Here is a 20,693-nt window from a genome sequence, read left to right as displayed (position 1 = left end):
AGTCAAGGAGTCAATGAGGCAATGAAAGGAGAGGCAGGAAAAAACTAGTAAAGAAGGGGAAAGAAAGTGTTATAGCTGTGATGATAGAAACTAAGGTTAGGTCAAAGGGGGGTAATAATCATAATAACTAACACCACGGAATTATATGGCAAAGGCTATTCTGAGTACTTTTCATGTGTTACCTTGTGTGAGCTTCCCAAGGGTACTAGTAGATAGGTACTAATATTCTGCCTTTTACAGATGAGGAAACTAAGGCACTGAAAGGTTAAATAAAGTGCTCCAGGTTACACAGTTATTAAGCAGGGTAACAGAAGGTAATCTGGCACAGAGAGCGGCTGTATTGGTGAGCTCCTTTCTATTTCTATTCCATCTCTTCAACAATATTGTTATCCAGATATTTTTTTCTTCATGTTTTTAGAGATAGACTTTACTTTTTAGAGTACTTTTAGATTCACAGCAAAATTGAGCAATAGTATGAAGAATTCACATATATTCTCTGTTCCCCAAACGCATAACTTCCCACAATATCAGTATCCCCCACCACAGTGGTACATTTGTTACAGACAATGAATGAACTTACATTGGTCACATCATTATCAACCAAAGTCTGTAATTCACCTTAGGTTTCACTCTTGGTGTACATTCTAAAGGTTTTGACAAATGCATAATAAAATGTATCCACAGTTACAGTATTATACAGAATAGTTTCACTGCTCTAAAAAACCTCTAAATTCTGCCTATTTATGTCTCCCCAACCCCAGGCAACTACTAATCTTTTTGCTCTCCATAGCTGTGCATTTTCCAGAATGTTAAGTAGTTGGAATTATACCACGTGTAGCCATTTCGGACTGGCGTCTTTCACTTAGTAATGTGCATTTACGTTTCCTCCATGTTTTTTCATGGCTTGATAACTCATTTCTTTTTAGCACAATAAAGTATTCTGTCACCTGGATGTGCCTTCACCTACTGAAGGACATCTTGGTTACTTCCACGTTTTGGCAATTATGAACAAAGCTGCTATAAACATCCATGTGCAGGTTTTTGTGTGAACATATGTTTTCACCTCCTTCGGGTAAATAGCTGAATTGTGTGGTAAGAGTATGTTTACTTTTGTAAGAAACTGGCGCACTGTGTTCCAAAGTGGCTGTACCATTTTGCATTCCCACCAGCGATAAATAAGAATTCCTGTTGCTCTACATTCTTGTCAGCATTTGGCATTGTCATTGTTTTGTATTTTGGCCATTCTAATAGGTATGTAATCGTATCTTGTTGTTTTAATTTGCTTCCTTTATGAAATATGATATTGAACATCTTTTCATTTGCTTATTTGCCACCTTTATATCTTTTTTGGAGAGGTATCTATTCAGATCTTTTGCCCCCTTTTTAATTGGTTTGTTCACTTTCTTATTGTTGAGTTTTAAAAACTCTTTGTATGTTTTAGATGACAGTACATTATCAGATATGTGTTTTGCAGATATTTTCTCCCAGTCCTTAGCTTGTCTTCTCATTTTCTTGACAGTGTCTTTCACAGAGCAGAAGTTTTAAATTTTAATGAAGTCTAGCTTATCAGTTATTCCTTTCCTGGTTCATGATTTTGGTGTTGTATCTAAAAAGTCGTTGCCAAAACAAAGATCATCTAGGTTTTCTCCTTTGTCATCTTCTAGGAGTTTTATAGTTTTGTGTTTTACATTTAGGTATATGGTCCACTTTGAGTTAATGTTTGTGAAAGGTGTAAGGTCTGTGTCTAGATTCATTTTCTTGTATATGAATATCTAGTTGGTCCAGCACCATTTGTTGAAAAGACTATTTTTTCTCCATTGTATTGCTTTTGCTCTGTTGTCAAAGTTCAGTTGATTATATTTGTGTGGTTCGTTTCTGGGCTCACCATTCTGCTTTATTGATTTGTCTTTTCGTTGACCGGTACCACACTGTCTTGATTACTGTAGCTTTATAATAAGTCTTGAAGTCAGATAGTGTCACTCTTCCAACTTTGTTCTCCTTCAATATTGAGTTGGCTATTCTGGGTCTTTTGCCTCTCCATATAAACTTTAGCATTAGTTTATCAACATCCATAAAATAACTTGCTGGAATTTTGTTTGGGATTGCGTTGAATCTGTAGATCACACTGGGAAGAATTGAAACTTGACAATATTGAGTCTTCCTATTGATGAACATTGGAATTGCTCTCTCTTTCTCTCTACTTAGTTCTTCTTTGATTTCTCGTCAGAGTTTTGTAATTTTTCTTATATAGACCTTGTACATAATTTATTAGGTTTATACCTAAGTATTTCATTTTTGGGGGTGCTAATGTATGAAGATGGTACTGTGTTTTTAATTTCAAGTAACAGTTCATTGTTGGTGTATATAGGAAAGCAGTTGGCTTTTGTCTATTAACCTTGTATCCTGGAAACTTGCTGGAATTGCTTATTACTTTCAGGTTTTCTACATAGACAATCATGTCATTTGGGAACAAAGACAGTTACACATCTTCCTTCCTAATCTGTAAACCTTTTATTTCCTTGTTTTGGCTAATTGAATTAACTAGGACTTTCAGTACAATTTAGAAAAGGTGTGGTAAGAGATGACGACCTTGCCTTGTTCCTAATCTTAGCTAGAAAGCTTCTAGTTTCTTACAATTAAGTATGATGTTATCTGTAGGTTTTTGGTAAATGTTCTGTGTCATGTCAAGGAACTTCCCCTCTATGCTTAGTTTGCTGAGAGTTTTTATCATGAATGGGTGTTAGTTTTTCTCAAATGCTTTTTCTGTATCTATTGATATGATCATGTACTTTTTCTTGTTTAGCTTCTTGATGTGATTAATTGACTTTCAATGTTGAACCAGCTCTGCATACCCAAAATGAATCTTATTTGGTCATGGTTTGTAATTATTTTCATACATTGCTACATTCAGTTTGCAAATATTTTGTTGAGGATTTTTGCATCTGTCTTCATGAGAGATATTGATGTATAGTTTTATTGTAATTTCTTTTTCTGTTTTTGGCATTAGGATAACGCTGGCTTTATGGAATGAGTCAGGAAGTATTTCCTTGGCTTCAGTCTTCTGGAAGAGATTGTAGAGAATGTTTTAGTTTCATCCTTCAGTGTTTGGTAGAATTCACTGTGAACCCATTGCAGCATGATACTTTCTTTCTATTTTGGAAGATTATTAATTATTGATTCATTTTCTTTAATAGATATAGGCCTATTCAGATTGTCTGCTTCTTCTTGTGTGAGTCTTATCAGATTATATCTTTCAAGAAATTGGTTCATTTCATCTAGATTATCAAATTTGTGGGCACAGAGTTATGCATAGTATCCCTTTATTATCTTTTTAATGTCCACAGGATCTATAGTGATGTCCCTTCTTTCATTTCTGATATTAGGAATTTGTATCTTCTTTTTTATTTTTAGTTTGTCTGGCTAGAGACTTCTTGATTTTAATGTTTTTTTCAAAGAACTAGCTTTAGGTTTTGCTGCTTTTCTCTATTGATTTCCTGTAATAGATTTCACTGATTTCTGCTCTAATTTTATTATTTCTTTTCTTCCACTTACTTTGGATTTAATTTGCTCTTCTTTTTCTAGTTTCCTAAGATAGAGCTTAGATGACTGATTTTAGATTTTTCTTCTCTATGAATTCAGTGCTATAAAATTCCCTCTAAGCACTGCTTTTGCTGAATCCCACAAATGTTAAGCTGTATTTTCATTTTCATTTAGTTAAAAATATTTGAAAATTTCTTTTGAGATTTTTGTCTTTGATCCATGTATTACTTAGAAGTGTGTTGTTTAATCTCTGAGTGTTTGGGGATTTTCCAGCTATCTTTCTGTAATTGAATTTTAGTTTAATTTTATTGTGGTCTGGGACATGCATTATATGATTTCTATTCTTTTAAATACATTAAAGTGTATTTTATAGCCCAGAATGTGGTCTGTCTTGATGAACAAGATATCTTTTTCATTGTACTGAATTGAAGAGTCTTAGATTAATGACGATATTTTAAAATAATTCTGTATTCTGTCCATGGTAGATACTGAGCACTTTATCTTCAACTTATTTCATGATTTGTTCTAATGGTGCAAAGTTTTCATCTTAGTGATCTGTTCCTACATATGCCAACCCCGGTCTCAGAATGAGTGGCATCTGTGGAAAATCTAGGCTGTCTTCATAAAATGCATATGCACATTAGTGAAAGTATTCTACATCATGAATCTGCAAGTGATTTTTAAAAAATATTGGCTGAAGTAACGTATCACATCTGGAAATTTTTTTAAATGGGGAGACATTTCTCAGGGATTTATAACTAATAAATTTACCTTATACTTTTAAGATGTGACAATTTTTTTTTTCTATCTCATTTAGTTTTGTCAACCTGGAGGGTGGCAGCTGTCCAGAGAGAGGAAGCAGCCAACGTTTTTTGTGGTGGTCCTGACAGATATTGACTCAGATCGACATTACTGCTCATGCCTAACCTTTTATGAGGCAGAGATCAATCTTCAGGTACAGCAACTTTTCTAGCCAAATTACAGCCAAAGAGACAGCATTTAGGAATCTTTTTATTATGCCATATTTGTTTTTGTTAGAATAGCAAGTTTGAGTTCTATGAGCTACTTTAAAATGACTGAGGTACTATATTGTTGAGGAAGAGAGCAAGAAGGTAAAGTTATTGTCCAAGTTTAATTTTTCTTCTTTAAAATATTGTTCATAATCTGCATACTTCTAAGAATAGCATATCTGCAAATTGGTTTATTAAGAAGATTTGTATCCTCTCATGATGAACCTGTGGTTTTTCCCTTTCAGTCTTTCTCCTGAGGTGTCTTTCACAGAATATAGAGCATTTAATCAGAATGTTTATAAATCACTTATCACAATGCTTGATATTATTTTTTTTAAGTGCTGAAGTAACTGTTAACTCATTATTATTAGTGGTGGTAGTATCAAAATGATGGGACTGACATTAATAGGCTAGAACTATAGATATTAAAAATACTGGGTCTTTCAGAGTATTAGCTGGGGTTCTCTCAGTTTCAAACAACTGGATCTACTGTCTCTAATTTATTCAGAAAAGGATTTATGAGAAAGTATTGGGTAGTTTATGTAATTTCATGGGTAAGGGGTGAGCAGGGAACCAGTTCTGTGTACTAGGAACTGCCTAGCTTGGGGCTGTTCATACTTTTTCAACCTTTTGTCACTTGACACTTATGATGTTGGGTACCAGACAATACAACCTTCACAATAATCACACTAAAAAAATCCATTCTCCCATGTGTAGCCCCTATCACACATTGGTGACTTATGCTTTAAGTGTCATATGGGTTGTTTCGTTGTGTCAGTCAGATTGCATGCAGATCCCCCCCCCAAAGGAATCAGAAAAACTTTGTTGTTGTTGTTATTTGTTTGTTTGCTTGTTTTGCTTTCAAGGCCCTATAGTATGAGAAGGAAACTATAAAACAGTTTGCAGGATGTTGAGTGAGCCAATTGCATTATCTGCTGTGCTTTCTGCTACATACAGATGAATGAGTATCACCACCAGGGAAAAGGATTGGCTTGCTTTCTGAAATGACCTCACAAAGGAGCATTTGTTATTTTTGTTATTTTAATTAAATGCCAAGATCTGAATTTTCTGGATGCAGAAATTTCATTTTTCAGTACAAGAGGAGACAAACCACCTTTCATGGTACAGACTCACATTATCCAAGTTCATTAGACTGATGTATTAAAACCAGCATGCTAGCTTTTTAATTTACAGTGATAAGTTAAAAGGTTATATAGAACAAAATATACATTATCTATATTATCAGCACATTTTCTCCTTATTGTCAGATCTTTGTGGGAAGCCATATCAAAATCAGAAGCATTTTGATTGTGGAATAAAACCAAGGAATATTTGATGTCAAATATTTAACACCTGCCAGATTAACACAGCCCATTGTTTATACAGTTGACCCTTGAACAACATGGGCTTGAACTGCACGGGTCCACTTATACGCAGATTTTTTTCAGTAACTATATACTACAGTACTGCATGATCCATCATTGGTTGAATATGTGGATGCAGAGGGCCAACCGTAAAGTTAATATGTGGATTTTCGACTGCACAGAGGGGTCGGCGCCCCTAAACCCTGCATTGTTCGGGGCCAACTGTTTTTGAAATTAGGGATTATGTTGTCAATTCAGACAGAAAACTTAGATGTCTATGATTCTAGTCATTTCTGTCCTGATTAGTGTTCGGGTGGATGTTGCCAACAAATAGCCGATCTAATTCCCATTTTGGTCAATTCAGTCTAAATAAGAAAAAATGTTCTCTTGTTGAGAGCCTTGCTATCTTTTTCAGGTGACCTTTCATTTCTCTGTTGATCTTTTGAACATAAGTCAGTGCTGAGAATGCAGTATTTTCTTTTATTTCCATATTCTTGAGGGTACCTCTTTACAACTCCCTAGAATTATCTAATGAAACTAACTGTGATTATTTGGGTTCTTCTTCTCTCCATCATTACCAACCCCTTAGCCCCCAAATAAACTCACAGAAAAGTAATACATTAAGACAATGTAGGGGGTTTCAGTCCAAGATGGTGACATAGGAAGCTTCTGAACTCACTTCTATGGACACACTGAATCCACAGCTACACACGGAGCAATTTCTGCTGAAAGAAATCCAGAAACTAGCCGAGCAGTTCCTATATAGCAGGCAAACGAGAATATACCCACACTGAAGTGAGTAGAAAAGGCTGAGATGCAGTCTCACCATAAATGTCCCTTGGCAGAGAGACATGCAGTTGCGAAGCAACTTACAACTTCCAGCTCCTCCCCTGAGGTGCGAAGGGTTTGGACCCAACATCTAGCCCCCATCTTTTTAGACTTCCACTTGAGGTAAGGACCCAGAAACACCTATCTCTGAAAAACAATGGGGCTTTTATTCATGAGACCCACCAGACTATAACAAGCAAAGAGTTCTTAATGGGTTTTCAAGGATTTGCTCTGGCTCAGCATGGAGGAAGCAGAGAGAAACACCCATCTCTCAGTCTTTGCCTGAAAGAATCCTGTTTGCATACTTTAAAAGCTACTGCCTGAGGGTCAGGTTTCTAACTTAGCACACATCTAGGAGCTAATTTTGATTCTGTTTGGAGACCAGGGATCTGGCAGGTGCCATCACTGTTCTCTCTCTAGCCTGCTCCAGTTCACTGGTTTCTTCTTGGAAAGAGCTTGTGCACATGTCTGGCGCCCCAGATTTTGCAGCTGCTGCCCAAGGGACACACCCTTTTAAACCTTTGACTCTGTGGCCAACAGGACTTGAGCTCCCAGGTCCCACAGGATTGTAGCAAACGAAGTTCTTAACTGGCTATCCCCCAAGGCTCAGCGCAGAGGGAGCAGACAGAAACACCCATCTCCCAGTCTCCACTGAAAGATACATATTTGCATACATTAAAAGCTGCTACCTGAAGGTCTGGCTTCCAATCCACCTGAATCTAGGTGCTGACTATGATCCTCCCCTTTGGGACACTATCAGGTATTGGTATACCCTCAACTACAGTGAGCACTAAGAATAAAGTAGGCTGCTTGGACCATCATAAAGATTTGAGAGACAACCAAGAGCTAGGGCAGGTTTGAATACTAAGGTTCATCTCCTACAAGAGGCCACTCCTTCAGGACTAGGAGAGGTAGATGTTTTAAATAATGCATAGAAACCAACACAGAGAGTCAAGGAAAATGAAGAAATAGGAGTATGTTCTAAATGAAAGAACAAGGTAAAACCTCAGAGAAAGACCTTAATGAAGTGGAGATAAGTGATTTACCTGATAAAGAGTTTAAAATAATGGTCATAAAGATGCTTATTGAGCTCAGGAGAAGAATGGATGAACAAAGTAAGAATTTCAACAAAGGAATAGAAAGTGTAAGAAAGTACCAAATAGAAGTCACAGAGCTGAAGAGTATAGTAAGTGAGCTGAAGAATAGAATAGAGGGGTTCAACAGCGCACTACATGACACAGGAGAGAGGATCAGTTTACATGAGGACAGGGCAGTGGAAATCATCTAATTAAAACAGCAAAATGAAAAAAATGGAAAAGAATAAAGATAGCTTAAGGGACTTAGGAGATAACATCAAGCAAACCAACATTCACATGATAGGGGTCCCAGGAGGAGAAGAGAAAAAGAAAGGGGCAGAAAACTTACAAGAAGAAATAATGGCTGAAAACTTTCCTAACCTGGGGAAAGAAACAGATATTCAGATCCAGGAAGCCCAGAGAGTTCCAAATAAGATGACCCCAAAGAGACCAACACCAAGACACATTATAATTAAAGTGTCAAAAGTTAAAGAAAAAGAGAGTATCTTAAAACAGCAAGAGAAAAATAACTTGTTCATAAAAGGGAACCCTGATAAGACGATGATCAGATTTTTCAGCAGAAACTTTGCAGGCCAGAGAAGAGTGGCAAGATTTATTCAAAGTGCTGAGAGAAAAAAAACTGTCCATCAAGAATATTCCACCTGGCAAGTTGTCCTTCAGAGTCGAAGAAGAGAAGAAAGAGTTTTGCAGACAAGCAAAAGCTAAAGAAGCTAATCACCACTAGACTGGCCTTACAGGAAATGTTAAAGGGACTTCTTTAAGCTGAAATGAAAAGGTGCTAATTAGTAACAGGAAAACATATGAAAGTATAAATCTCACTTGTAATGGTAAATATATACTAAAATACAGATAAATAAAGAATTTTGAAACAGCAAGGAAACAAATTGACAGTAGTAAATACATACTGATCAATAATTAATTTAAATGTAAAATGACTAAATTTTCCAATCCAAAGATGTAGAGTGGCTGAATAGATTAAAAAAAAGACAAAAAGACCTAGAACAAAACTCACTTCAGTTTTAAGGACACACATTGACTGAAAATGAAGGGTAGAAAAAGATACTTCATGCAAATGGAAATCAAAAGAAAGCTAGGGTAGCTATACTTAATATAAGACAAAATGACTTTAAACTAAAAACTGTAATAAGAGACAAGGAAAGTCATTGTATAATGATAAAGTAGTCAACTCATCAAGAGAGTATAACACTTGTAAATATTTATGCATCTGTTATCAGAGCACCTAAACATATAAAGTAAATCTGAAGGTAAAAATTGATAGCAATACAATAATAGTAGAAGACTTAAGCCACATTTAACAATGGATAGATCATCCGGACAGAAAATCAATACAAAAAACTGGATTTAAACAGTATGTTAGACCAGATGGACCTAACAGACATACATAGAATCTTCCATACAACAGCAGCTGAATAAACATACTTCTCAAGCACATGTGGGACATTTTCCAGGATAGGTAATGTGTTAGGCCACAAAACAAGTCAATAAATTTAAGAAGATTGAAATCACATCAAGCTTCTTTTCCAGCCACAGAAGTATAGTACTAGAAATCAATTACAAGAAGAGAACTGGAAAATTTACAAATATGTGGAGGTTAAACAACATACTACTGAATGGGTCAAAGAATAAACTAAATGGAATAAAAAAATACCTTAAGACAAATGAAAATGCAAATACAGCATACCAAAATTTATTGGCTAAAGCAAAAGCAAAAGCAGATATAAGGGGGAAATTTATAGCGATTAACACCTACATTAAGAAAAGAGTAAAATCTCAAATAAGCAACTTAAGTTTACACCTGAAGGAGCTAGAAGAAGAAGAACAAACTAAGCCCAAAATTAATAGAATGAAGGAAATAACAAATATCAGAGTGGAAATAAATGATACAGAGTAAAAAGACAATAGAAGAAAAATCAGTGAAACAAAGAGTTGTTTTTTTTTTTGAAAAGATAAATCGACAAACCTTTAGCTATACTCAGCAGAATAAAAAGGGAAAGGACTCAAATAAAATTAGAAATGAAAGAGGAAATGTTAGATTTGATACCACAAAAATACAAAGGCTCATAAGAATACTGTGAAAAAATGCACACCAACAAATTGGACAGCCTAGAAGAAGTGAATAAATTCCTACTAACATACAACCTACCAAGTCTGAATCATGAAGAAATATAAAATATGAACAGAGCAATAGTAGTAAAGATATTGAATTGGTAATCAAAAACGTCCTACCAAGGAAAAATCGAGGACCAGATGGCTTTACTTGTCAATTCTGCTATGCATTTAAAGAAGAATGAATAACAATCCTTCTCAAATTCTTCCCCCCCAAAAAAAAGAGAAGAGGAGGAAACACCTTCAAACTCATTTTACAAGGACAGCATTACACTGATACCAAAGACAGACATGAGCACTACAAGAAAAGGAAACTACAGGCCCTGATGAACATAGATGCAAAAATTCTCAACAAAATAAAGGCAAACCAAATTCAGCAATACATTAAAAGGATCATACACCATGATCAAGTGGGATTTATTCCTGGATGCAGGGTTCAACATATGCAGATCAATGAATGTGATCCACCACATTAACAAAATAAAAGGATGAAATTCATATGATCTTCTTAATTGATGCAGAGAGATCTGTCAAAATTCAACATCCATTCATGATAAAACTCTCAACAAACTGGGTATAGAGTGAACATACTTAAGCATCATAAAGGCCCTTTATGACAAGTCCACAGCTCACATCATACTCAGTGGTGAAAAGCTGAAAGCTTTTCCCTCTAAGATCCAGTACTAGTCAAGAATGCCCACTCTTACTACTGTTATTCAACATAGTATTGGATGTCCTAGCTAAAAGAATTTGTCAAGAAAAAGAAATATAAGCCATTCAAATCAGAAAGGAAGAAATAAAACTGTCTCTATTTGTTGATGACATGATATTATATATAAAAAATCCTAAAGACTACCAAAAAACTGTTAGCACTAATAAAGGAATTCTGTAAAGTCGCAGGATACAAAATTGATAAACAAAAATCAATTGAGTTCCTATACACTAACAACAAATTATCAGGAAGAGAAATTAAGAATATAGTCCTATTTATAATTGCATGAAAAAGAATAAATACCTGGGTATAACTTTACCAAGGAGGTAAAAGATCTGTATCCTGAAAACTGTGTAAGACATTAATGAAAGAAATTGAAGAAGACACATATAAATGGAAAGATACCCCATGCTAATGGATTGGAAGACTTAATAATGTTGAAATGTCCATACAGCTCTAAGAAATTTACAGATATGGTGCAGTCCCTATCGAAAGTCCAGTGGCATATTTCACAGAAATAAAACAAAGAATCCTAAAATTCATATGGAGCCACAAAATACTCTGAATAGCCAAAGTATTCTTGAGAAAGAAGGTTAAAGGTGGAGTCACACTTCCTAATATCAAAGTGTATTACAAAATTTTATTAATCAAACCGTATGGTATTGGCATAACAACAGACATGTAGATCAATAAAACAGAATACAGAGCCCGGAAAATAAACCCATGTGTATATAGTCAATTAATTTGCAACAAAGGAGCCAAGGATATACAGTGGCGGAAAGATAGTCTATTTGATAAATGGTGTTTGGAAAATTGGACAGCTATATGCAAAAACAAACAAAAAAACAGGATCCCTATCTTACACCATACACAACAATAAATTCAAGATGGATTAAAGATTTGAAAGTAAGTCCTGAAACCGAGTAAGTTCTAAAAGAAAACTTAAGGGGTGAGCTCCTTAACAAAGGTCTTGCCAATGACTTTTGGCAAAAATAAGTGGGACTGCGTGAAACTAAAAGCCTTCTGCACAGCAAAGGAAACTATCAACAAAATCAAAAAGCAACCTGCTGAATGGGAGAAGATATTTGCAAACCACATATCTGTTAAGAGGTTAATATCCAAAATATATAAAGAACTCATGCAACTCAATAGCAAAAAACCAAACAATCCAATTTTTAAATGGGAAAGGACTTGAATAGACATTTTCCCAAAGAAGTCATACAACAGGTACATGAAAAGATGCTCAACATCACTAATCAGGGAAATGGAAATCAACACCATAATGAGATATCACCTCATACCTGTTAGAATGGCAATTTTCAAAAAGATAAGAGGTAACAAGTGTAGTCAAGGCTGTAGATAGAAGGGAACCCTTGTGAACTGTTGGTGGAAATGTGAATTGGTGCAACCACTATGGAAAATGGTATGGAGGTTCTTAAAAAAATTAAAAATAGAACTGCCTTATGATCCAGCAATCCCACTTCTGGGTATGTATCCAAAGGAAATGAAAACAGGGTATCGAAGAGTTATTTGCACTCCCATGTTCATTGCAGCATTATTCACAATAGCCAAGATATGGCAACAAGCTAAGTGTCCATCAACGGTTGAATGGATAAAGATGTTTTATATACATGCATACATACATATGAACACACACATATATATTTCATACATACATACACACAATGGAATATTCAGTCATAAGAAAGAAGGAAATCCTACTGTTCATAACAACATGGATGGTTATGCTAAGTGAAATAAGTCAGAGGATGACAAATACTGTATGGTATCATTTATATGTAGAATCTTAACAACAACAACAACAAAAAAGTCAAACTCAAGAGAAATAGAGAGTGGAATAGTGGTCACCAGGGGCTGAAGCTTTCAAGAAATAGGGAGAGGTTGGTAAAAGAATACAGACTTCCAGCTATAAGATTAATAAGGTCTGAGGATCTCTAGTAAAACATGATGACTACAGTTGATAGCACTGTATTGTATGATTGAAACTTACTAAGAGCGTAGATCTTAAATGTTTTCATCTCCCCCCACACACAAAAAAAGTATCTAAGGTGATGGATGTATTAATTAACTAGATGGAGGATACCTTTAACAGTGTATCCATACGTCATATCACTACTCTAAATATCTTAAAATGTTGTCAATTATACCTCTATAAACCTGATTAAAAAAAGACAATTTAGCAGGTGTAAAGAGATTCTAGGAAGCCCAATTAAACTTACAGAAATCAATACAGGATGACATTATAGCAGGCATTTTTGGAGAGGTTCTAGGAATTCTTGGATATTTTTCAAACTTTTCATTTGGAAATAATTTCAAACTTACAGAAAAGTTACAAGAATATTGCAAACATCTATATACCCTTTACCTATATTTGCCCATTTAAAATATTTTGTCCCATTTCTTTATTATCATAGATATTAATTCTCTTTAATAGACCCCTCTCTCCTTCCCTTACTCCCTCTTTCTCCTTACACACACACATACACACACACACACAGAAATTTTTTTCTGAACTATTTGAGACAAATTTGTGTGCATCATTTCCCTTTGCCCTAAAGTCTTCAGTGTATGTTTCATAGGAATAAGTATTTTCTTATGTAAACATAGTATGGTTATCAATATCAGAAAATCAATATCAATATTATACCTTTGTCTCATCTACCATCCATTCAATTTTGTCATTTGACCTAATGCTCTTTATGCTCCCCCCCCCCCCACCTTTTGGTCCTCTAGTACAGGATGTAATTTAAAATTCTGTATTGCATTTAATTATCTTTTGTCTGTCTTCATCTGGAATAGTTGCTCAGCCTTTGACATTTTCAAATAATGCAGGTCCTAATGCCCCTTTTAAATAGAATGCTTAATATTTTTTGTTTTTCTGATGTCTCTCACTTTAGATTCAGGTTATACATCAGTAATTAGATTACTACCAGCATTTGGACTACTAAGTGTATGTCCTACTAAGGGCACACATCTGGAAGTACACAATGTCTGTCTGCTACGCACCTGCCTTACTGATGCTGTTCTTTTTGAGTACCTAGTCTGGTGATTGTCAGATATCTCCATTGTATAGTGCTATTTTTTTTTTCTTTGCTTGCAACTAATAAGCCATGAGTGGTAAGATACTTTAAGACTATGCAGGGCTTCCCTGGTGGCGCAGTGGTTGAGAATCTGCCTGCCAATGTAGGGGACACGGGTTCGAGCCCTGGTCTGGGAAGATCCCACATGCCACGGAGCAGCTGGGCCCGTGAGCCACAACTACTGAGCCTGCGCGTCTGGAGCCTGTGCCCCGTAACGGGAGGGGCCGCGATAGTGAAAGGCCCGCGCACCGCGATGAAGAGCGGTCCCCGCACCGCGATGAAGAGCGGTCCCCGCACCGCGATGAAGAGCGGTCCCCGCACCGCAACGAAGAGTGGCCCCCGCTTGCCGCAACTAGAGAAAGCCCTCGCACGAACCGAAGACCCAACACAGCCATAAATAAATAAATAAATAAATAAATAAGTAAATAAATAAATAAATAAATAAATAAAGTAGCTATAAAAAAAAAAAGGCTATGCAGATATTCTATTACTCATTAATTATCCCCCCTGCCAGATTCAGCATTTAGTGATGATTCTTGCCTGTGCCAATTTTTATTATAATGGTTGCAAAATGATTATTTTCCAACTATGCACACTCTCTACCTGTACCTTTACCAGTCAGCAGTTGACATTTTACGTTTTCTGTCTTGTCTATCTATGTGAGTTATAGATTCATGTATTCCTGTTTCTTTTTTCTTCAGTAGTATATAATTAATGGTTTTCACTGTTTTAATGCCCAGATTGTTCAGGATTTGACCAGTGGGCAACCCTTCAGAGTGGTTCCTGTGTTCTCTTGACAAGCCCCATCAAGGGTTTTTCTAGCATTTTTAAACTTTCATAACAAGCTGATCCAGGATCATCTTTTTCCTTCCCCTCCTCAGCCTTGAAATCAGCCAGTTCTCCAAGGAGCCCTGGCTCATTTGAGTAGGGAATAATATTAAAAACCAAGATTAGGGTTCTTGTATATTTGGAATCAATGTTTCAAAATTATTTTTCTTTTTAGCTCAGATATTTTCCTATTTGCCATTTTAACTGGACCAAAACATTGTAATTTATTTAGTATTTACAATCACCTTACAGAAAGTTAGAGTCTGCTTCATATGAGTTTTTTAAGATTCTGAAAATGTAAATAAGTTATAAGAGATCTGGCTCCTATATAAGTTCACTTAGGTAGTAGACGCTAGCCAGAATTATGTAACAGCTTTTCTGTGTGAAGAACAGAGAGATAATATCTTTTGGAATTGGTCCAAAAAATGGTAAAAACAATGAGGTAATATTTGAAAAAGATAATATTAAAGCCCAGATGATGTTCCTTTCTAGGTCATCATTAATGTTGTTCCCGTTTTCATTGTGAACAGTTAATTATGTACTTTTAAAAAAATGTGTTTTTCTTTTATTTTTGGATCATATCATCAATTCAAAAATAGATCTTTTAATTCTCATTTGGTGTGAATTACTTCATACCAAATATACTATGACACATTATTTGGAAGTCTAAAGAAGAGGAACTTAGGGATACAAACTATCCAAAGTATAATTGTGCAACTTTAAAAATGTTGGCTCTTATCTCTCTAAGATACAGTAACACTGTCAAAAATCACAAGCATTAAACTTTTGATAACATATTCCCAGAATTATCCAACTAGGCAATGTGATTATAAAATTTTTTAAGTAATCAGTAAAATATGATAGATGTGAGGTTGCTTTATATGACTTACCTTAAAAATGATAGACCTGTCTAAATTTTTTATTTAGTTGTATCACTTTGGAGTCTTTTAATGTGTTTGTAAACGTGTTTATGAACGAATAATGATGCAGTTCAGACAAAAGACATTTTGGTATGTTAGCAAACGAAATGTGATCAGAGAAAAGGGGTGAAATGAATGAATGTACTTCGGAATAACATTGACATATAGTAGGTACACAAGGAAGGTTTTATTTTCATTTTTTATTATGGAAATTCTGAAACAAATAGAAAATTTAAGTGAGTAGTATAATAAATCCCATTACACTTGACCCAGCTTTAAAAATTATCAGCATTTTGTCAATCTTTTAAAGTCTAAATCCTTGATGTTTTTTTTTTTTAGGGAGAGACATTTAAAAGCAAACCCCAGACACCATATTTCACCTGCAAATATTTTAGTATGTATCTCTAACTGGTAAAGACTTCTTTAGATTACCAATCTGCCATTATAATTTTTAACAAAATTAATTATAATTTTGAATAACCCCTTAATATTATCTAATATCCAACTTACATATTTTTAAATTTAAAAAAATTGTCTCAAAAATGTCTTGGTTTATTCAAACAAGTTCCACACATTGTATTTGGTTGATATTTCTTAACTTCTTTCTGTAACAGTCCCTCTTCTGGGGGTGGTAGAAGAACTGGGTCATTTGTCCCAGTTCTATGCAATGCTCTATATTCTGGATTTGGCTGATTAATTCTCCATGTTATTTTTTAACTTGTACCTCTACTCTGTATAGTTCCCATAAAGTAATATTTAGATCTAGAGGCTTAATTGATTCACATTCAATTTTTAAAGCAAAGATTGTACTGTACTTCCTATTGTGTTACATCAAGATGAACTTATTTTCTGGTTGTTCTACTTTTAGTAATTTATGATTGATTTGTGGGTTTGGGGTAGTGCCAGCCTTTCACTTAATAGTTTGGGATCTATTGATGATCATTGCCTAAATACATTATTTCAGTAGGAATTGCAAAAGGTAATTTCCTCATTCTATTATTCCTTCTGCATTTATTGACTGAAATTCAACTATTAAAAGAGCTTTCATTGACCACAGTTTGATAGAGAAGACAATTGTTTCCCCTTATTTTAAAAAATTTTCAAAGTAGTAGATTGGTACCCTAGCAATCTTCAGTAGTGACCAATTAAAAAATTATCATTATGAACTCATGGATTTTTGTGTATTTGTTGAGTTTCAATCAGCTGTGATTTTTATGTATTTTGATTCTGTTAGTCTTTGACAGATTCTTTACTTTTTTTTTTTTTTTTTTTTTTAAGCAGGAGCTTGTTTTTATTAATTAATTTATTTGTTTATTTATTTTTGGCTGTGTTGGGTCTTTCGTTTCTGTGCGAGGGCTTTCTCTAGCTGCGGCGAGCAGGGGCCACTCTTCATCGCGGTGCGCGGGCCTCTCACTATCGCGGCCTCTTGTTGCGGAGCACAGGCTCCAGACGCGCAGGCTCAGTAGTTGTGGCTCACGGGCCTAGTTGCTCCGCGGCATGTGGAATCTTCCCAGACCAGGGCTCGAACCCGTGTCCCCTGCATTGGCAGGCAGATTCTCAACCACTGCGCCACCAGGGAAGCCCCAGATTCTTTACTTTTTGACTAAGATGAATAGTCTCATTTTGTACATTTTTCTGGCCCAAATATAGAATGTCATTTCTCCAGGGAGTCCTGGTTTCCTTTACTAGAAAATAGTATTTAATAAGTTCTTGATTGTATAAATGAATTATTAACACTGGTATGATGCTTAGTACAGTGTCTGGCATGTAGAATATATGTTACAGTTATTGTTTTCTTTTATATTCTCATATTAATTAGCCTAGAACTGTGGTTCTTAGAGCGCAGTCCCTGGATCAGCAGTATCAGTATCACTGGGGACTTTCTTAGAAATGTCAATTCTCAGACCTACTGAATCAGAAATTTTAGGGGTGAGACCCAAAAATATATTTTAGCAAGCCCTCAGTGATTTTGTTGCACACTGAAGTGTGAGAACCACTGGTCCAGAGTAGAAGTTCCTAACTCATCTGGTGAGAATGGGCCACAGGCATGCTGAATATTTTCTTAGGGCAGCTGTAAAGCACCCTAGCTCCCAGCAGTCTTGTCCATTTTCTCATCTTTTCAAATCTTATTTTACTTTATGAAATGTGAGAATTAATGAAACAGATGTTAATTATAATAATATATTTATGAAATAAACATTGTATTAACCTAGCCTCCTAAGGATACAGAACACAGGAATATATACATATTTCAGTTTCGTACATTTTCTGTCCTAAAATAGCTTGTGACAGCCTTTCTCAGCATGTGTTCCATAGGGCACTAGGTCCTCTCAATGCTCTGTAATAAACAGGGTTTCAGTGGTCCAGTAAGTTGGAGAAATAATTTATATTATATCTCCTTTGCTTGGCATTGTAGAAATAATATTTGCATATCAAAGTCCGAAAAATCCTGCAGTAAAGAAACCTTTTTAACTTGGCTTTAACTTACTGTTTCCAAAATGTTTTGATTAGGAGATCTTTTTTGCTAAGCAGTATCTGTTAGCTTCCAGCAGAAAACACTTTGGAAAATGCTGCCTTATGAGTATATTTTTTTAAAAAAATTACGGACTATGCGCCACTTAAAAATACGGAGCTTTCTGGGCGAATATATAGGAACCCTACAAATGAATTTGTCCTACCTTTGGAATACTGTAGCACACAGGAGCTGCTGAAGGGGGAAGTATCAGGATATTCTCTTTGCTAGAGGTAAACTGGATTCTGAAGACTAGTGGCCTGATTTGTCTGAAGCCTTGTTATCCTAAAATTTGTATGTTTCATGTAGTCATTATTTTCCAGACCAATGCAAGGATAAACTAGGTTTTGTCATATAGACATGTCAACATGATTAAGGGATTATTTGGCAAGAAATGAAGAAGTTTGCTGGGGGAACTGTAGACCTTACAGAATTTTGCAACTACTTAAAACTTTTTTATTTCCAATTTTGGAAAATCTTAAAGTCTTTAAATTGCTTAACTGAGGCAACTCTATATAATGGTACACTGTAATAAATTACTTACTTTTCAAAAAGGAAATGCAGAACTGGAAGTTTTTTACTTGCATAATTCCTTTCATCCTCCTTTTAAAATGAGTGTTTAACAAAATTTTGTAGGGAGAATTAGTATGAAACAGTGTTGTTGAAAATGAACTTAGCACAGATGATATTGGATGCAACTAGTCTTTTCAAGGTAGAAGAGACAGGAATCAAGCATCAGGAGTACAACAGAGATGAGACTGAAGTATTTGACCTGAGTGATAGGATAAGCTTCTTAAAGATTGTGCCCATCTGCTCTATGGAGTCATTCCATAAAGTCAGTATTCTAATAATTTTTAACATTTTGATCTTAGAATATGTTTATAAGGCAATAGTACTTTTAGGGCAGATTGCTATGGTGGGTACTAATTTATCCCATATTATTGAAGCATGAAGACTATGAGAGCTACATCGAATGTAAACTACATAGAAGCTGGGAATCCCACTAGCAGATGTGATCCGTACTAACAATAGGTAGAAAAAATATCAATAAATGGGCAAGTTGTGGCATGTGCTTATGATACGTATAAGAGATAAGGTCATATTATAAGTCAGTGTGAGGCAGTTCAGTAAACAGTATTTAAGGTAAATTTGTATCTTTAATGGGACCTACTAAAACCAAGGAATAATCTTAGCTTAGAAGAAGGCTTGTAAATATTGTTCAATGAGATAAAATACGTGAAAATGTTTTATACTATAAAATGTTAAATTTCCAATCATTATTACAATATCTATTACATTTGTATCCTGTGTTTTTGATTTCCTGCTTATTGTTAAGTTTCTCACATCTTTTCGACATGTGAAAATCTGTCACTGTATAATGCAAAACAAAGTTAGTATCACTACATAGTTATTACACAAAAGGTATTCTAGCAGCTATAAAGAAGAGGCAGATTACTTATAGAAAAATTTAACCAAAACCACGTCATTACTATCTCCTGGAGTAATAAGCCTTATTATAAACAAGAATTTTTTTTTTTTTTTTTAATCACAGCAGTACATTTTGGTTTGAAAAAAGGAATATGAACTTCCTCTAAACTTGGGACATTGTATTCTTACAGGAGAGCTATTGGAATTAAGAATAACAGCATCTTATGATTTATAGCACATTTACGAAGTAAAGGTCAAAATCTATAATAAAAAGTGATGTAAAGACTATGGCTGAGTCCCTTTGCTGTGCACCTGAAGCTATCACACCATTGTTAATCAGCTATACTCCAATATAAAATAAAAAGTTAAAAAGAGATGTAAAGAAAAATGGAATTGGGCTTCCCTGGTGGTGCAGTGGTTAAGAATCTGCCTGCCAATGCAGGGGACACAGGTTCAAGCCCTGGTCTGGGAAGATCCCACATGCCACGGAGCAACTAAGCCCTGCACTCTAGAGCCTGCGAGCCACTACTGAGCCCGCCTGCCACAACTACTGAAGCCCGCGCACCTAGAGCCCGTGCTCTGCAACAAGGGAAACCACCGCAATGAGAAGCCCACACACCGCAATGAAGAGTAGCCCCCGCTCGGGGCAACTGGAGAAAGCCCGCATGCAGCAATGAAGACCCAAAGCAGCCAAAAATAAAATAAAGAAAAAAAAATTTTTTTTTAAAAAAAAAAGAAAAATGGAATTGTTTTTATTTAATATTGATTAACATTATATCGGACCTTTTTTCTTTCTTGTTAATAATTATTCCAGTTAGTGAATATTTAATAAAAGGATAGCTTTAAACAATGACCAATGCATTCTATTTTATGTTTAGGTTAATGCAGGTTAATCGTCATTTATATGAAATGGTTATGCACTTACTCAAGCTGACTTCTCACGGTACTCTAGGGCATGTATCACAGTCTCATAAAACTGTGGATAGCTTTATCTCTTTCAGGAATTTCACTCATTCTTTTGTCCTGAAAGGACAAAATTTCTTAGTAATCCGTAAAGAATATGATTCATTAAGTGTGGAAATCTTTGGTAAATTCATATTCATCACATTTTTATTATTTCTAAGAATTCCAGGAACCACCCAACCTAATTTTAGCTTTTGCTTTGTAACAAATGAAAATCTTTCAAGAGCATATGGATCTTATCACACATAATAAAAAGTAAACAG

At 35.2% G+C, this 20,693-nt stretch overlaps 1 protein-coding gene across 4 annotated transcripts in view; it reads left to right on the top strand.

The window, feature by feature from the left end:
* SBF2 (SET binding factor 2) overlaps positions 1-20,693 on the top strand; it is a 464,799-nt gene that overhangs the window by 201,620 nt on the left and 242,486 nt on the right. For all 4 annotated transcript variants that reach the window (XM_036859910.1, XM_036859912.1, XM_036859909.1 and 1 more), the window contains exon 3: positions 4,358-4,495. In XM_036859910.1, the coding sequence (XP_036715805.1) occupies positions 4,358-4,495 (138 nt within the window). The remainder of the gene's footprint in view (positions 1-4,357; positions 4,496-20,693) is intronic.

This window comes from Balaenoptera musculus, chromosome 8 (genome assembly GCF_009873245.2).
Source record: "Balaenoptera musculus isolate JJ_BM4_2016_0621 chromosome 8, mBalMus1.pri.v3, whole genome shotgun sequence".
NCBI classification, from domain to species: Eukaryota; Metazoa; Chordata; class Mammalia; order Artiodactyla; family Balaenopteridae; genus Balaenoptera; species Balaenoptera musculus.
Note: the sequence above shows the minus strand (reverse complement) of the source record. Positions and strands in the feature narration are given on the sequence as shown.